General features: G+C 40.7%; 1 protein-coding gene across 3 annotated transcripts in view; it reads right to left on the bottom strand.

The window, feature by feature from the left end:
• Positions 1-568: 568 nt before the first annotated feature.
• Positions 569-13,911, bottom strand: part of SLC7A2 (solute carrier family 7 member 2) — a 76,284-nt gene continuing 62,941 nt past the window's right edge. For all 3 annotated transcript variants that reach the window (XM_060653071.3, XM_060653074.3, XM_060653072.3), the window contains 5 exons: positions 12,851-12,953; positions 10,986-11,191; positions 9,832-9,998; positions 8,980-9,088; positions 569-5,847 (listed from right to left, as the gene is read on the bottom strand). In XM_060653071.3, coding sequence (XP_060509054.2) covers positions 5,651-5,847; positions 8,980-9,088; positions 9,832-9,998; positions 10,986-11,191; positions 12,851-12,953 — 782 coding nt within the window. In that variant the 3' untranslated portion in view covers positions 569-5,650. The remainder of the gene's footprint in view (positions 5,848-8,979; positions 9,089-9,831; positions 9,999-10,985; positions 11,192-12,850; positions 12,954-13,911) is intronic.

Here is a 13,911-nt window from a genome sequence, read left to right as displayed (position 1 = left end):
TGGGAATTAAGTATATACACAAAGACATTTCAAAATTAATTAATTCAAGAGATTTGCAATTTTAAATAACTTTGAGCCATGTCCAGAACGCTCTTTGAATCCTTTCTCCCAGAGGGTTGAAGTTGGTAAGAATGCTTTACTATATTGTAAAAAATTTGTTAGTTGTACATAACTGATTGCCAATTATTAAAGGCTATGATTTGCTGAGGAGAACATTGAGAAAGGAGTTTCTTACAGATAAAAGCAATGAAAAGACCGGCAGTTGAAGTGGTAAGATCTCAGCTCTTTGGTCCTGGGACGGCATGCTTTAGGACCCAGTGCTATTTTTTAGAATGTGCCAGGAGGACTGAGGCTTTGTGAAAACATGTCTTTTATCTTACAGGACTGGGTAGTCCTCAGGCTGCCAGGTGAGTATTCTTGACAATAAAATCATTTCAATTTAGATTGCACCATATTTCTGAGTTTTAAAAGTTCCCAAATTAAAAAAAAAAAAAAAAAGGTTACATTAGATAAGTGTGTGACATGTATGCTTTTGGGGTGTGTGATACATATGCATATTATATTATCATAAGTCATATTACAATTTATTTAAAAAGTACATGGTCACATTAGAAAGCATATTTTACAGTGGTAAAGCAGCAATAGTTTTTATTTATTACACTTCTAAAACATAATCTAATGTTATAAGTAAAAAGGAACTCTGATTATCATTTAAAACATTTAAATTTGAAATTACCTACTCAACAGAAAGTCTTTACATTCAGATCAGACAAGTCCTGTGAACCTGTTGGTTTTTTACAGACATAGAATTTCTGTAGGGTTTTGGGCCCTATCAACAGTTTCTGTTAAGTACAATGACAACAAAATAGAGCAATAAAACAATGGGGCAGCCTAGTGGACACCAAAGACGAAAGGCCCCCTACCCGGGCCTGGGCCAGTGAAACCCACCCTGTTGGAAGTACCAGCTGAGCCTGGGCCCGTGCACTTTCCACCTCAAGGCTGTCGGTGCAGTACGGGGACTGTAGTGGGCCCGACCCCATGGGACCAGTTTCAGGAAGCAGCCATCCTTCTTATGAGTCACAGACCTTCCTTAGTCCCTATCATTTACGTGATGTGTTGATGGGATATTTGGACCCCACACTCCTTACTTTCATGTGAAGGCTTTCACTTCGTATCCCACCCTATCATCCCAAGACCCCACCCAACAAGGCTAGCTCTAGATGCTTACGCTCTACGGGCTGCCTGACTCTAGATCCAGCCCAGGCTCCTGGTCATGATCCCCATGGGGCACCAGTGGTCAGCAAAGGGTCTTTAGGGCCAGATAATGGCAGCGGCTTCAGCCAGGGTGAAGAAAAGCTAAGTACTACTCTCAACAAGGCTGTCACGAGACTCGAGCCATCACAAGACACGTCTGGAATCAGTGAGACTAAACTGTGTACATACAAACGATAATGAATGTTACAAAAACCAACAACCACAAAAACAGAGCAGGCCTCTCAAAATCCAGAAACCAGAAATCCATTTAAAAATGTTTAAATATAATTATACAAAGAGAAAAAAAAAAATCTCAGCTAAACAACAAAGCTAAGCAACCTTATCTGCAAATCTACATGACTGAAAAATGACCTGTGCTGGCATTATTTACTACTTGAACTTTGGTACTTTTTTCCCCTTGATATTTTAGGACATGTCAGAGACTGTAAGCAGAAAATGTACAGAGAAGGCAGTATTTTGGCACTAGCAAAAAAAAAAAAAAAGTTAATCCCCTCTCCCCACCCCCCCCCCCCATTCACACTAATCATGTGGATTTTAATACGCTGTGATATACACTCTAAACCCAATCCTTTAAAATGCTGTGCAAACTGTAGTTTGTGTCTTAAGTAGCAGTTGCTTGAAGGGCATCAGGAGGAAATCAGGCAGCCACATCACGAGGCAGAGTTGGAATCTTGGCATGTTATCACGTGGTTTGTCATCTCAGAATATGCCCTGATTTACAAAGAAAGAAGAGTAATATACTCCTCTGGCATTATCAGTATTGCAGGGCAATAAACCTCCTCATTCCCCCTGCTAAGCATTCCCATTAATTTAGAAAATAACTCAGTAAATACAGACTCTGATTCAAAATATGGTTAACAACCACCAGGACTTAGCAAATAAGCTGGCTAGTTTCTAAAATTAAAAAAAAAAAAAGTTTAAAATCCTTTATTCGTAAAATTGAAAGACAGGCTTTTGGATTTTAAAGGAAAATAATTCTCAAACAGATACTTTCTATTAACTATGGATGGTAACAGTAAAGTTTTACATATATCAAGGTTAGTTTTTCCTCTAATGTATATATCCCAAAAGATGTTTTTGGTCTTAGGAAGTTTTCTTGATGTTTATCTCTGGGGAAAATGTGGGTAAGCAATAATCTGTATCTCGGTATTGATCAAAAGTTCTAACATAAGTTTTCTCATAAATAGGTTTTAAACTTGCATTTGTATAGCTACCTTTTTAAATAGAGGGTAGGCATATTGCCTTTATATGGTTATTCATAAGTCATCTTTTCCCTTTTCTCAAGAGCTTAAAATAATGGTGTTATTGTAAGTTTCTCACTGAAAATGTTAATACAGCATATTTCCTAGTGCAGGAAAGAAAAGTAATTTAAACTGTTTTTACTCAGTCACAATTAAGAGATTGTGTGGTATGTATTTTTTCATTCCTGGAGAGGAGTTTGTATAAGTGTGACTGACTACTAGTCAAATCTATATAAAACATTTTGGTAATCCTAAGAAAGTAAAAGCAATATTTTGTTCTTAAGGTTATGAATTCAGATGTAGATACGGGAGGCTGGTAAAAGAGCCAGTAGTACAGGCTTTTACTAATAAACACAGAGCAAGACAGAGATGTCAGAAAAGGGGCCACAGAAACAAGTAAACAGAAATACCCTAATAGCTCCTACCCCTACTCCATTTCAGATTATAAAGCACCTGTTATAATAGAGTTTACTGATTCCATATTACATTATAAATATATCTTTCTTAAAGAATCTATAGAAAATATCATACATATAAAATTGCTGTATATTGCAAAATAGTTTAAAACCTAAAAATTTTGTATAAGCATACCTATCAATATAAAACATTATTTTTTCTCCACATCAATTGGGTTTTTTTTTTAAATCCATATAATGGTATTGTTTCCAAAGCCCATCATAAACCCAACCGACTTATACACTATTTGAAATACACAGACATATACATATATATATACACACACTCATACAGGGATATGACTCATACATATTTGAGTCTTCACAGAAAAAAAGCACAGTCACCGACGAAGCATCTTTTCATAGATACTTGTGTTTGCAAAGTGTTTTAATGTGGAAAAATAATTTTTAACTAAATTCTTCTCCTAATTGAACACAGTGGGCATAATAGTTTTAGCTGCCTATCACATTCTAAATAAATTTCTTTTGTTACAGTAAAAGACCTAAATATTTATGTAGGAAATTCCTTATGTTCCCTGTGTTAAGGGCCTATTCTAGATTGATTATAGAATAAAAGGGTGTTCTCAGTGTATTACTCTAACAGCAAGGACTTGTGATCATACCTAAAGTCCTTACAGAAATATTTTACCCCTTGCATATCCAACTCTTCCTCTCTAGAAAAACATGCTTAAAAGAGAATTCTGGGCTTCAGATTTTACCCTGTGCAGCCTGGAAACTGTGGAATGTCAGGACTGAGTTCTAGGTCAGGGATGCTTCAACAATAGCAGCCAGAAACCCAGGCTTTCTACCTGTTTACCTGATATTTACTCACAATAAACTCTTGGTTCAACAAAACAATCACAACTTGCTTTTTAATGGTATCAGTGAAATAACTAATCTCTTGGAAGTGCTGTCAGAAAACAAATGTTTTCCTTGCCTTTCGATTAAGCTGGTCAACTGGTGTGCTTGATAACATTTATCCTGGGAATGTAACCCATATATATAAGTTTTTAGCCTCTAGCCTCACCTAGTAAACCATGTAATTATTTGTAAGAAAAACAATTCATTAGAAGCAAAGCACACTGCAGATAAACAGTCCACTACTAGAGAACGCTATCCAGTAAAATATAGTAATTAGAGAATCTCACATGTAAAAACAAATCATTTACTTATATAAACGTTACTGTGTTTATATAGCTTTAATTTAATTAGGTTACATTTTTTCAGTTGGAGGTTTTAAAAATCACGTATTTAACTAAAATATTTTATTCCCCAAACACTGTTGGGTTACTAGAGTTTTTATTAATAGATTTAGTGTGGTCAATTAAAAATAAATGAGATAAAAAGTGCCAAACAATTTATGGGATTGGGGGAAGAAAAACATCCTTCAATGTTTCCAAATGAAACAACAAAGGCAAATTAGATCCAAACCCCTCAAACTCGGTCAAATGCAATTTAATATCTGAATAGGCACTTTAAACTCAAAACAGGGCAATTTTTTCTTCTCGTATCCCTTCAGTTCTCCTCTTTGGCACGTAATAAAGACATAATTTGCTACTGTAGCCCCTCATGTCTAGGACAAGACAAAATAATAGAAACAAAGGAGTGAAATCTGTACCTGAGGAGGTTTAGAAAAACTGAACTGTGATTAGTTATTAAGTAATAGAAAAAAGTATGAATCGTTCTACCAACTGTGTGACCTAGAAGATTCTACTGGCTTATTTTAAGTGACTTTAAACACAAGGATGCTTAGTGTCTACTTTTCCAAGCTTATGTCTAACTCTGATTTTCAAATATACCCTCGTCACTGCCACTCACGCAAGCTTTCCAGCCATGGGGACCAGCTTCACTTTCTAGCATAAAGGGCCCCATGTAGATCACACATACTGCTCTCAAATCCCTGACTGGACTGAGGGATATACAGCACTCACAGGAGGTGAAGTCTTCATATGTAAAGAGCACATCTCTTAAAAAAGACAGCGGTTGAAAGAGGCCCCATTGGGTGACACGGAACACCACTTTTGCCCCATGTGGTATATCGCAGGTACAAATCCCCGTGGCGGCTGAAGTTTGGGCAAAGTGCCATCCTTCATAGAATACAAATCTCTACTAAACCCACTGCTGGCATTTATAAGTTATAGAAAAGGCTCATTTCTTATCCCCTCCTCTTGCTCCTGACCAATGACAGACACCAAGATGGGTAAGTGCATTTTTAGCATGTTCTAATTGACATTAATGACACCTAATAAGGAAAAGCAACAGGTATTTCCCCAAACGCACCAGGCACATACAAAACACTTCTATTCAGTGATTGCCTCCATTTCAGCATGTGCTATAAGCCACCAATTAATGACAACACCGGAAAAATGTAATATGGTAGTAGTAAAACACAACCAACTTTCCACATTCATATACCCCAACACACACACACACACACACACACACACACACACGCTCCTGCTATTTGGGGGGTATTCGCCACTGAGGAGAGGGCTTGGGAGGTCTCCCCAGGTACATAATTCACCATCTGAGGAGGTGCTGTTCAGGTAAGCATAAGTTAGGGTGAACTATGTTTGCAGCAAACCCACAGCAACCTAGCGCGATGCTGACACCCTGTCACGGTTTACTCCACGGAGGATAGGTATGTTAAGACTGTGGCCCAACTCAGCTCCTTAAGCGTTAGCATTCGCTTGTCTTTTCGTGGAATATGAAAGGCAAACTCAGGTTTCTTTGGTGATGGTCATTGGCTTGAATGGCAGATTTTTCTTCTGTTGTTGCATGAATGTTGTCTGAGTAAGTCTCTTCTTCATCTTCTTCATCTCTTGGATTACCCTCCAGGCTGTGTCTAATGCCATAAGCGAAGTAGATCAGGAAACCTTTTGGAGGGAAAAGAAAAAAAAAAAAATCAATGTTTTAAGTATATCAGAAAATGACAGTTTGAACATGGGAAATTTAATATAGAACTTAATAGAGTTTTCTGCCTTCTCTTTCTGGTCTATTTTAGAACACAAGGCAAGAGGATTCCCCTGCAGAAGGTCCCTGATGGATGCTTTCTCAGCACAATGTGTTTGTCCATTGTTAACACCCAATCTTTATAGAACTTATGTTTCTCTCAAGAAGTGTTTTCAGACATCTAGGTCAAAAAAAATACACTGATTTTCTCAAAACTCAATACTAAACTCTAAACAAAAGGATATGGGGGGGGGGGGTAAGATCTCAAATGACATCCCAAACACAAGTGGTGGGGTGTCAGACTCACAGTGAGATATTTTGGAAAGCATGCCCTATGTAAACAAAGGGGGCATGTGTAAACATGTTACTGTCACCAGGAGAGGCCAAACAATCATGTACAAAGCAACTAGTTATTAACAGCTACGCTGGCTGGGAATTAGAAGCAAAGGTTTTAAGTATCCCCACTAGATAGTTTATTACTTACATGTAGGCATTTTGCTTTGAGTTATATATTTAAACATTGGTTGAGAGTTTGGGGTTGATGTGAAATGCATTATAATCTTCCCATCTAGGGGCGCCTGGGTGGCTCAGTCGGTTAAGCGTCCGACTTCAGCTCAGGTCGATCTCGCGGTCTGTGAGTTCGAGTCCCGCATCGGGCTCTGGGCTGATGGCTCAGAGCCTGGAGCCTGCTTCCGATTCTGTGTCTCCCTCTCTCTCTGCCCCTCCCCCGTTCATGCTCTGTCTCTCTCTGTCTCAAAAATAACTAAACGTTAAAAAATAAAAAAATTAAAAAAAAATAATCTTCCCATCTAAAATAACAGGAAGCAGGCTACCAATTAGCATTTTGGCAGGTATGTTGACGAATGATTCTACTTCCTCTCATACCTCAATGGTTTAAAGACCCAGCCCTCCCTGTCCTCACATAAAGGTACTATGATCACCATTTTATTTTTTATTTATTTATTTATCTTTTTTATGATCACCATTTTACAAAGAAACAGGCACAAAAGCAGAGAGGTAACTTGGCCTCGGCCACACAGTGAATAAATGGCAGATGTAGATTCAAACACAGAGAATCTGGCTCCATAGTCGATGCTCTTAACTAAGATCAAGTACATTAAACTAGAGTGGACTATGTTTGAGGAAAGAAGCAAGGGCTCATGGAAAGGTAGGAAGCATGCTGAAGTTCTCTGCCAGATTTCAAAGAGAGTCTTCTGGGCTCAGAGGAAGGGAGAGAGTTCTAGAGTCCTGTGCCCTGGGGGTTTTGGGCTCCGCTCCCTGGCAGCATGTACACAGGACCCCAAAGGAATGGCTGTGTTGCTACATCCCTGAGGGTGGGGCTGACCGGCAGGGGATTCCTGTCAGGATCCTGGCCCTGAAGCAACAGAAGCACCTACCAGAAGTGGCCACAGTGATAGGAAGAGAGGACAAGCTGGTTGTAACCTGTGTGAATGGATAACCTGTGACCCGAGGCACCAGCACCCCCGTTCCCTGGCACAGTGTGAGGTCCCCAAAGTATGGGCAAAGCCCTAGTGTGGGTGTGGGGAGATGAGCAAAACTGACAGAGGTCAGATCTCCCATCAACTCAAGTGGGTTGGTGGCTTGAAACTGAAATGAAGTTAATTTCTAGCCAAAGCAAACAATTACATACACAAGAGTGAATCAGGTTCATTCTTGCTAAGCCAATGGGAAGACTGACAAAAAACACACTCTTCAACCGCTCGGGCAACCCAAACAATGCAGATTTAGCTCTTGTTTCTCTCTGCTTCACCTTACAGACATTTCTCCTCACATTTTCTTTAAAAATGTTTATCTGTGTTTGACAGAGACAGCGGCACCAGGGGAGGAGTAGAGAGAGGGAGGGAGACAGAGGATCTGAAGAGGGCTCTGTGCTGAATGCACCCAGCCAGATGTGGGGCTCGAACTCGCCAACTGTGAGATCACGACCTGAGCAGGAGTCGGTCGGTCGACTGATTGAGCCATCCAGGCGCCCCTCTCCTCACATTTTTAAGACAAGTGCTCAGGGCTTTAGTTACAACAAATGCAAACTTTTATTTTATAACTCAATTTTTCACATAGGAAAGAAATCATAATGAAAAACAGTATAGTATAGATATAAATAAGCATACTGACGTCATTTAATGCTAAATCCCAAGGTTCAAACAGTAAGAACTTTAGGTAACAGAAATTTCTTGCTATCAGCTCACTCAAAATGTCTTCAGGGGCACCTGGGTGGCTCGGTCGGTTAAGCATCTGACTTTAGCTCAGGTCATGATCTCAGAGTTTGTTGGTTCAAGCCCCGCCTCAGGCTCTGTGCTGACAGCGTGAAGCCTGGAGCCTGCTTTGAGTTCTGTGTCTTCTCTCTGCCCCCTCTCACTCACGCTCTCTCTCAAAAATAAATAAACATTTTAAAAAATTAAAAAACAAAACAAAACAAAACCCCAAATATCTTCAGAAGTCTACTGGTATACACTGACAAGAACGGGCTTTGGAATCAAAGTCTTAACAATGCCATTCACAAATTTGATCCCTGGACTTTTTGGGGCTTCTTTTTTTTCTCACCCATTAATTGGAGAAAGCAGAATTTACAGACTCTACAGAGTTACTGGGAAAATGTAATTTAAAAAAAAAGGGGGGCGCCTGGGTGGCTCAGTCGGTTGAGTGTCCGACTTCGGCTCAGGTCATGATCTCACAGCTCGTGAGTTCGAGCCCCACATCGGGCTCTGTGCTGACAGCTCAGAGCCTGGAGCCTGCTTCGGATTCTGTGTCTCCCTCTCTCTCTGCCCCTAACCCACTCGCATTCTGTCTCTGTCTCTCCCAAAAATAAAAATAAACATTAAAAAAAAATTTAAAAAAAAGGTATCTGAAAATATTTGGAAAAGTAAGCATGCTGATGATCTAAAATTGGGAAAGGAAGAAACTGAAAAAAAAAAAAACAAAACAACAAAACCCTTTATTTCCAGGAAGGGGGAGGGGATGAATTTGTCTAATCACAGAGCATGAAAACTGGAGAAACAGAGCCAAGGTTCAGAAAGCTAAAACATTAAAAGACCTACCAAGTGCCATCCAAATGCTAAATCGGATCCATGTGTCTGCACTCAATTGGACCATCAAGTAAATATTCACCAGGATGCTGAAGGCTGGCAAGAATGGTAAGAATGGAACCTAAGGGAGAAAAATATCTTCTTAACTAGACTCAGATTTGGAAAGCACATTCCCCAAACTGTGTCAACACTAACTTGACATGTGTACTTTCACACTGTGTCAGTAAGCTTATATTCTTACAGAAAGAACAACCTGGAGAAAAATCATTCCTGTAGAGTATACTAAAGGCAACGTCCCATTTTACACTATTTACGTGCAGCCCAGAGCAACAGGGATTTATCCAGCCTGCTAACATCTACATCATCACCAAGATGCAATGGGTTTTAGGGTTTGGTTCAGTTTAGGGTTTACTGGTTTAGTTCAGATATCAGCAGGCATGCCTCTGGAAGTCTGGATACATTTGGCATCTCAGAGGGATCCTTCCAGGAAGCTCTCTTCAAGCCCAAACCTGCTCTTAGTTCAAATCCAACAGGACAATTATAGCAGAAGGGCTTTTAGTGGGAATAATCTTCTTGAGAGAGTACCGAATCTCTAAAATAAAATTTCTTTATTCCTTGATTCCATAGATTACTTGACAAGAAATCTGTTTACTGTTATACATAATAATGTGATAGGAGCATATTCAGGGTTTTGAAAAGCCACGTAGGGAGAATACTTATGACAAAAAGTATCATCTCCAAGAATCGTGACACTCTAGTTCCCTGGTTAACGTCATCAGAAGTGACTTTTTTTAAACTTATAAAACTAACCCATAAGAGAAAATGTGCGAAATATTTAGGATCTCTAATGTTCACAATTCGTACCATGAAGGCTACTTTTTGCTGATTCTGGGGCTGCCTCCAAATGGTGAGCACGACGACGATGCAGAGAACGAGGAAGAGCACAAGGAGAGCGAGACTCCACGCCTCCAGCCGGGCAATTGCGTGGACTCCGTAAGTGGTCAGGATGCTCAGACCCAGAACCAGAAATGCTGTAAAGGTGACATGTATGGAAAACAAAATCAGCACGCGCACGTCACTCATTCCCTCAGCTCAAGCCGTCTATTTTGATAAGATATCAAGTTCTTTCCGGATCTACTTTGCCAAATACTAAGATTCTTCATTTCCATTAGGGGAAGACATGGCTGATCCCACTGACTTAACCTCCACTCGCCTCCTCCTGACGGTCTCCTCCTCCCCTCCTGGGACTACCATCTTGCTCCCCCTCCCCATGCGTCCTCTGGGTCCCCCTTCGTGACATCCTCTGACTGTATCACATGGGTTGATGGGATGCTGTCTGGGCTGGAGATTTCTCTGTTCTCAAATGGGAGATGGCAGGTCTGTCCACTGTCCACGGTTGTAAACAGTGATTGTTAATGCAAACAAATAATACATGATCTGTGTCTTTTCCCCCTATTTCAGAAGGTGATGTCACCACGCGCCCACCCTATCTCTGACCATCACGTCCCTCCTCTGTGCTCTGGAGAAGTCTGTACTTCCCTCAGCTTGCCACCAATAATCCTGTTCCTTTCAGCCCCCCGAGAGCAGGGGCCATTCTTCCTGCTGTCCCAGGTGCCCAGCAGAGCTCTTGGCACGTTGCCAGTGCTTGGTAAATGTTGCTGAAAATATCACCCATGACATAACGGCAGGTGAGCAAACAAGACTTTCTCTACTGCGTCCCAGTGTGTTACTGGCAGGTGTTCCTGGGACCCCCGGACGGCCACTGAGATGTACCAGCTTTGTACAGCTGCCACTCACACCCTAGGGAATGTCTTCCTTTCTTCTCCAATTACATGATAAATCTATCCCACTAATACATGCTCTCAACTACCAGTGATCCATTGGGCAGAACCTTCAGGGCCCAGGGCAGCGGCAAACTTAGTCTAAGGCAAGGTAAGGCCTTTTGTCCGCGTCCACATACCCGCTCCAGCTACACACCCCTGGGGGCCTGTGCTCTGGGAGCGGCACGGCGGACTTACCGAGGAAGCCCACCAGAAAGCTCACGAGAGAAGATGACTGTTGCGTAGGCAGAGCCGAGGGGCTGAAGAGAATCCGCAGGCTGAAACCCTGCCCCTGCAGCATGGTGACTTGGGACTCGCTTTTCGAGGCCGCGCTGGCACATGATCCCAGCGCTTCTTTTTCAGGACAGCATTTGGGCTGCTCGTAAGATAAGCCGGGCTGGTACCTGTTGCCAAATAAACGTCCGTGTCTTCATTCTCCAACAGACACTTGGCCCAAATGAAACGAACACCGTAAACTCTAAGTGAGACCCCTTGCAGGGTCCCAGCTTGTGCAGTAAACTGACACTTTTCATGACTCCGCCCCAGAGCTTGCTGAGCCAGGCCACAAACCTGCTCAATAAAACATCTGCAGCAACTCTGTCAGAATTTCCTCTGACAGCCGTTTCATTACAAAGTGACACAGTAGATGCGGAAGAGAGTTACGTTTTCCAAGGGAGGCGACTGTGACTAGAGGAGGATTATCCTGAAAATATCCGGGTCCAAAGGAAATGCGTTTCAAGAAAACAGCACAGAAATTCTGCTTAAGCGTCAGCTGCAGAGGGACATCCAGTCTTCAGGTTGGCATTCAACTGCCGCTGGCCATCTGCCTCTCTGGCCTCATCTTCCTCAACCTTCCTCTCCCAGTCCTCCAGTTTAATCCAGATGAGCTCCACCCGCCATGCTTCCCAACCCCATGTATGCCAAGTCTCTTGATCAATTTATCCCCTTGCTCTCCAGCCTGCGTCAGGATACCAGCCTACTTCACCTCCTAGGATCTGCCCCTGTCTCCTCAGTGTGGTCTCCTTCCCTCTGAGCAGCCTTTCCTTAAATGTAAAAGTAACATTTGACCTCAATCTAAAGAAGAAATATGCTCACTGAGGGAAAAAATTCACAAAATACACAGAAGAGAATCAAAACCACCCAGTGTTTTGAGGCAATTTCAGCCAAACAGAAATGCATATATATGACATGCATTAAAGAGATCATAAAAGATGCATTAAAGTGAAATCGTAAAAATGATTTCTTCATGTAAATCTATGGTATTATTTAAATAAATTCAGATGTTAATACAGCTTTGCTGAATCAGATACATTTATCCATATAATTATATTATTTGCTGTAGAAGAAAAAGCGTTTACCTCTTTTGTAGAAGAAAAAGGGTATCCTCATTTGTTTCACCGTTCTGCTATTGATATGCAAGTCAGTTTAATTTTTTTCACTTTTGCAAATTGCCTTTTTCATAAACATCCTTTATAAATCTATATAGATACCTTTCTCTATATTTATATATATCTGTGTGTGCCTCTTTGATTAAAATCTTTATTATAAAATCTTAGCAGCTGAAATACTGGGACAAAAGATAGAATATTTTTAAGTGTTTTTATACATTATAAGAACTTGTGGTTCATATAGATTAGGCCAACTTACTGCTAATTATCAACTGTGTTTAATTCTTTGCTAAGTAAGGACCGGGGCACCTGGGTGGCTCAGTCAGCTAAGCATCCGACTTTGGCTTAGGTCATGATCTCGTGGTTTGTGGGTTTGAGCCCCGTGTCGGGCTCTGTGCTGACAGCCTGCAGCCTGAGGCCTGCTTTGGATTCCGTATCTCCCTCTCTTTCTGCCCACCCCCACTGGAGCTCTCTCGATCTCTCTCAAAAATAAACATTAATTCTTTGCTAAGGACTAAGTATGTTTATTATACTTTATAGTGATGTTTTTCTGCCCATGACCTCTTGCCTCGTGAGACCAGTAGCTCCTTGAAAGCAAGGATGGTGAGTCCTGATTTTCTTTATTCCCTGGGCTCCATGTGACATGCAGCATTCGGGACCAATGAGGACACTCACCTGAGGATGAGAACACATGCTGCAACCAGAGAGTAGGCCAGAAGAGTGCCAATGGACATCATGTCCACAAGGGCCTTCAGGTCAAAAAGAAATGCCATCACAGCTATTGGGGAGAGAGCAGAATGGTAAAGAAAATGGCCTCTCATGTAACTCCATACAGTTGATAACTTTCAGGTCAGGGACAGTTGTCATTTTATGGTTCCAGGACCAATGATAAATCAAACAAACTATAGAAAATATAGTTCTCTCAGTTAAAAAAGTGTTCCTTAGGTCATACAAACTGCTGGTGAAACTTCCAAACCCCTTAGCTATCTATCAAGTATAAAACACATCTACTTTGATTATTTAAAAAATATTGGCCTGACAAAGAGTGAAAATATCATATGACAGAACACTCTCCTTTGATGTTTCAAAAGAAAAACATTGCTCAGAAATAGGAACTAGCTCTTGTGAAACAACCATTAAAAAATTGAAATGGAAGAACTTTCATTACAGAAATTCCATAATCGTTTGCATTTCCATCTGCATCTTGAATTATGCATATATGAAAGAAAGTAATTTCCAATTAAATTACATTTCTGGTATAGGTGAAATTCCATGCTGGTTAAAACTCCTCACTCTGAGAAGATGGGACTAAATTTGAGGGATGAATCTATGTCCTACACTCAAATTGCAGTAATGTTATGAGGCAAAATATACTTTCTAGCTGAATAGTTAACTTGCACTTGGCAATTTTTTTCTCCATTGAAACATCAAATACCGACAATACTAACTTGACTTGACCGCATAGTTGTCTCTATCATTGTTAAGTAGAAACACCACATTCTATTCCCATGGTTTACCAGACGTCTCTTAGCAAGCTTTATATCTCTATGATCTCAATTTATCTTTAATCCAATAATCCTATGAGACAGGGAAATTATATAGGCTTAACTATATGCAGTGGCCAGAATCTGACTGTTTTTGACCTCCAAACCAGCAATTTCACATGGTTTGACCTGATAAGATAATGATCCTCATTTTATAGACAGGCTAATTTGGCAAGGTTATAACTGGTGGCA

The sequence above is a fragment of the Panthera onca genome, chromosome B1 (assembly GCF_046562875.1).
Source record: "Panthera onca isolate mPanOnc1 chromosome B1, mPanOnc1 haplotype 2, whole genome shotgun sequence".
NCBI lineage: Eukaryota > Metazoa > Chordata > Mammalia > Carnivora > Felidae > Panthera > Panthera onca.
This window is presented reverse-complemented; position numbering and strand designations above follow the sequence as displayed.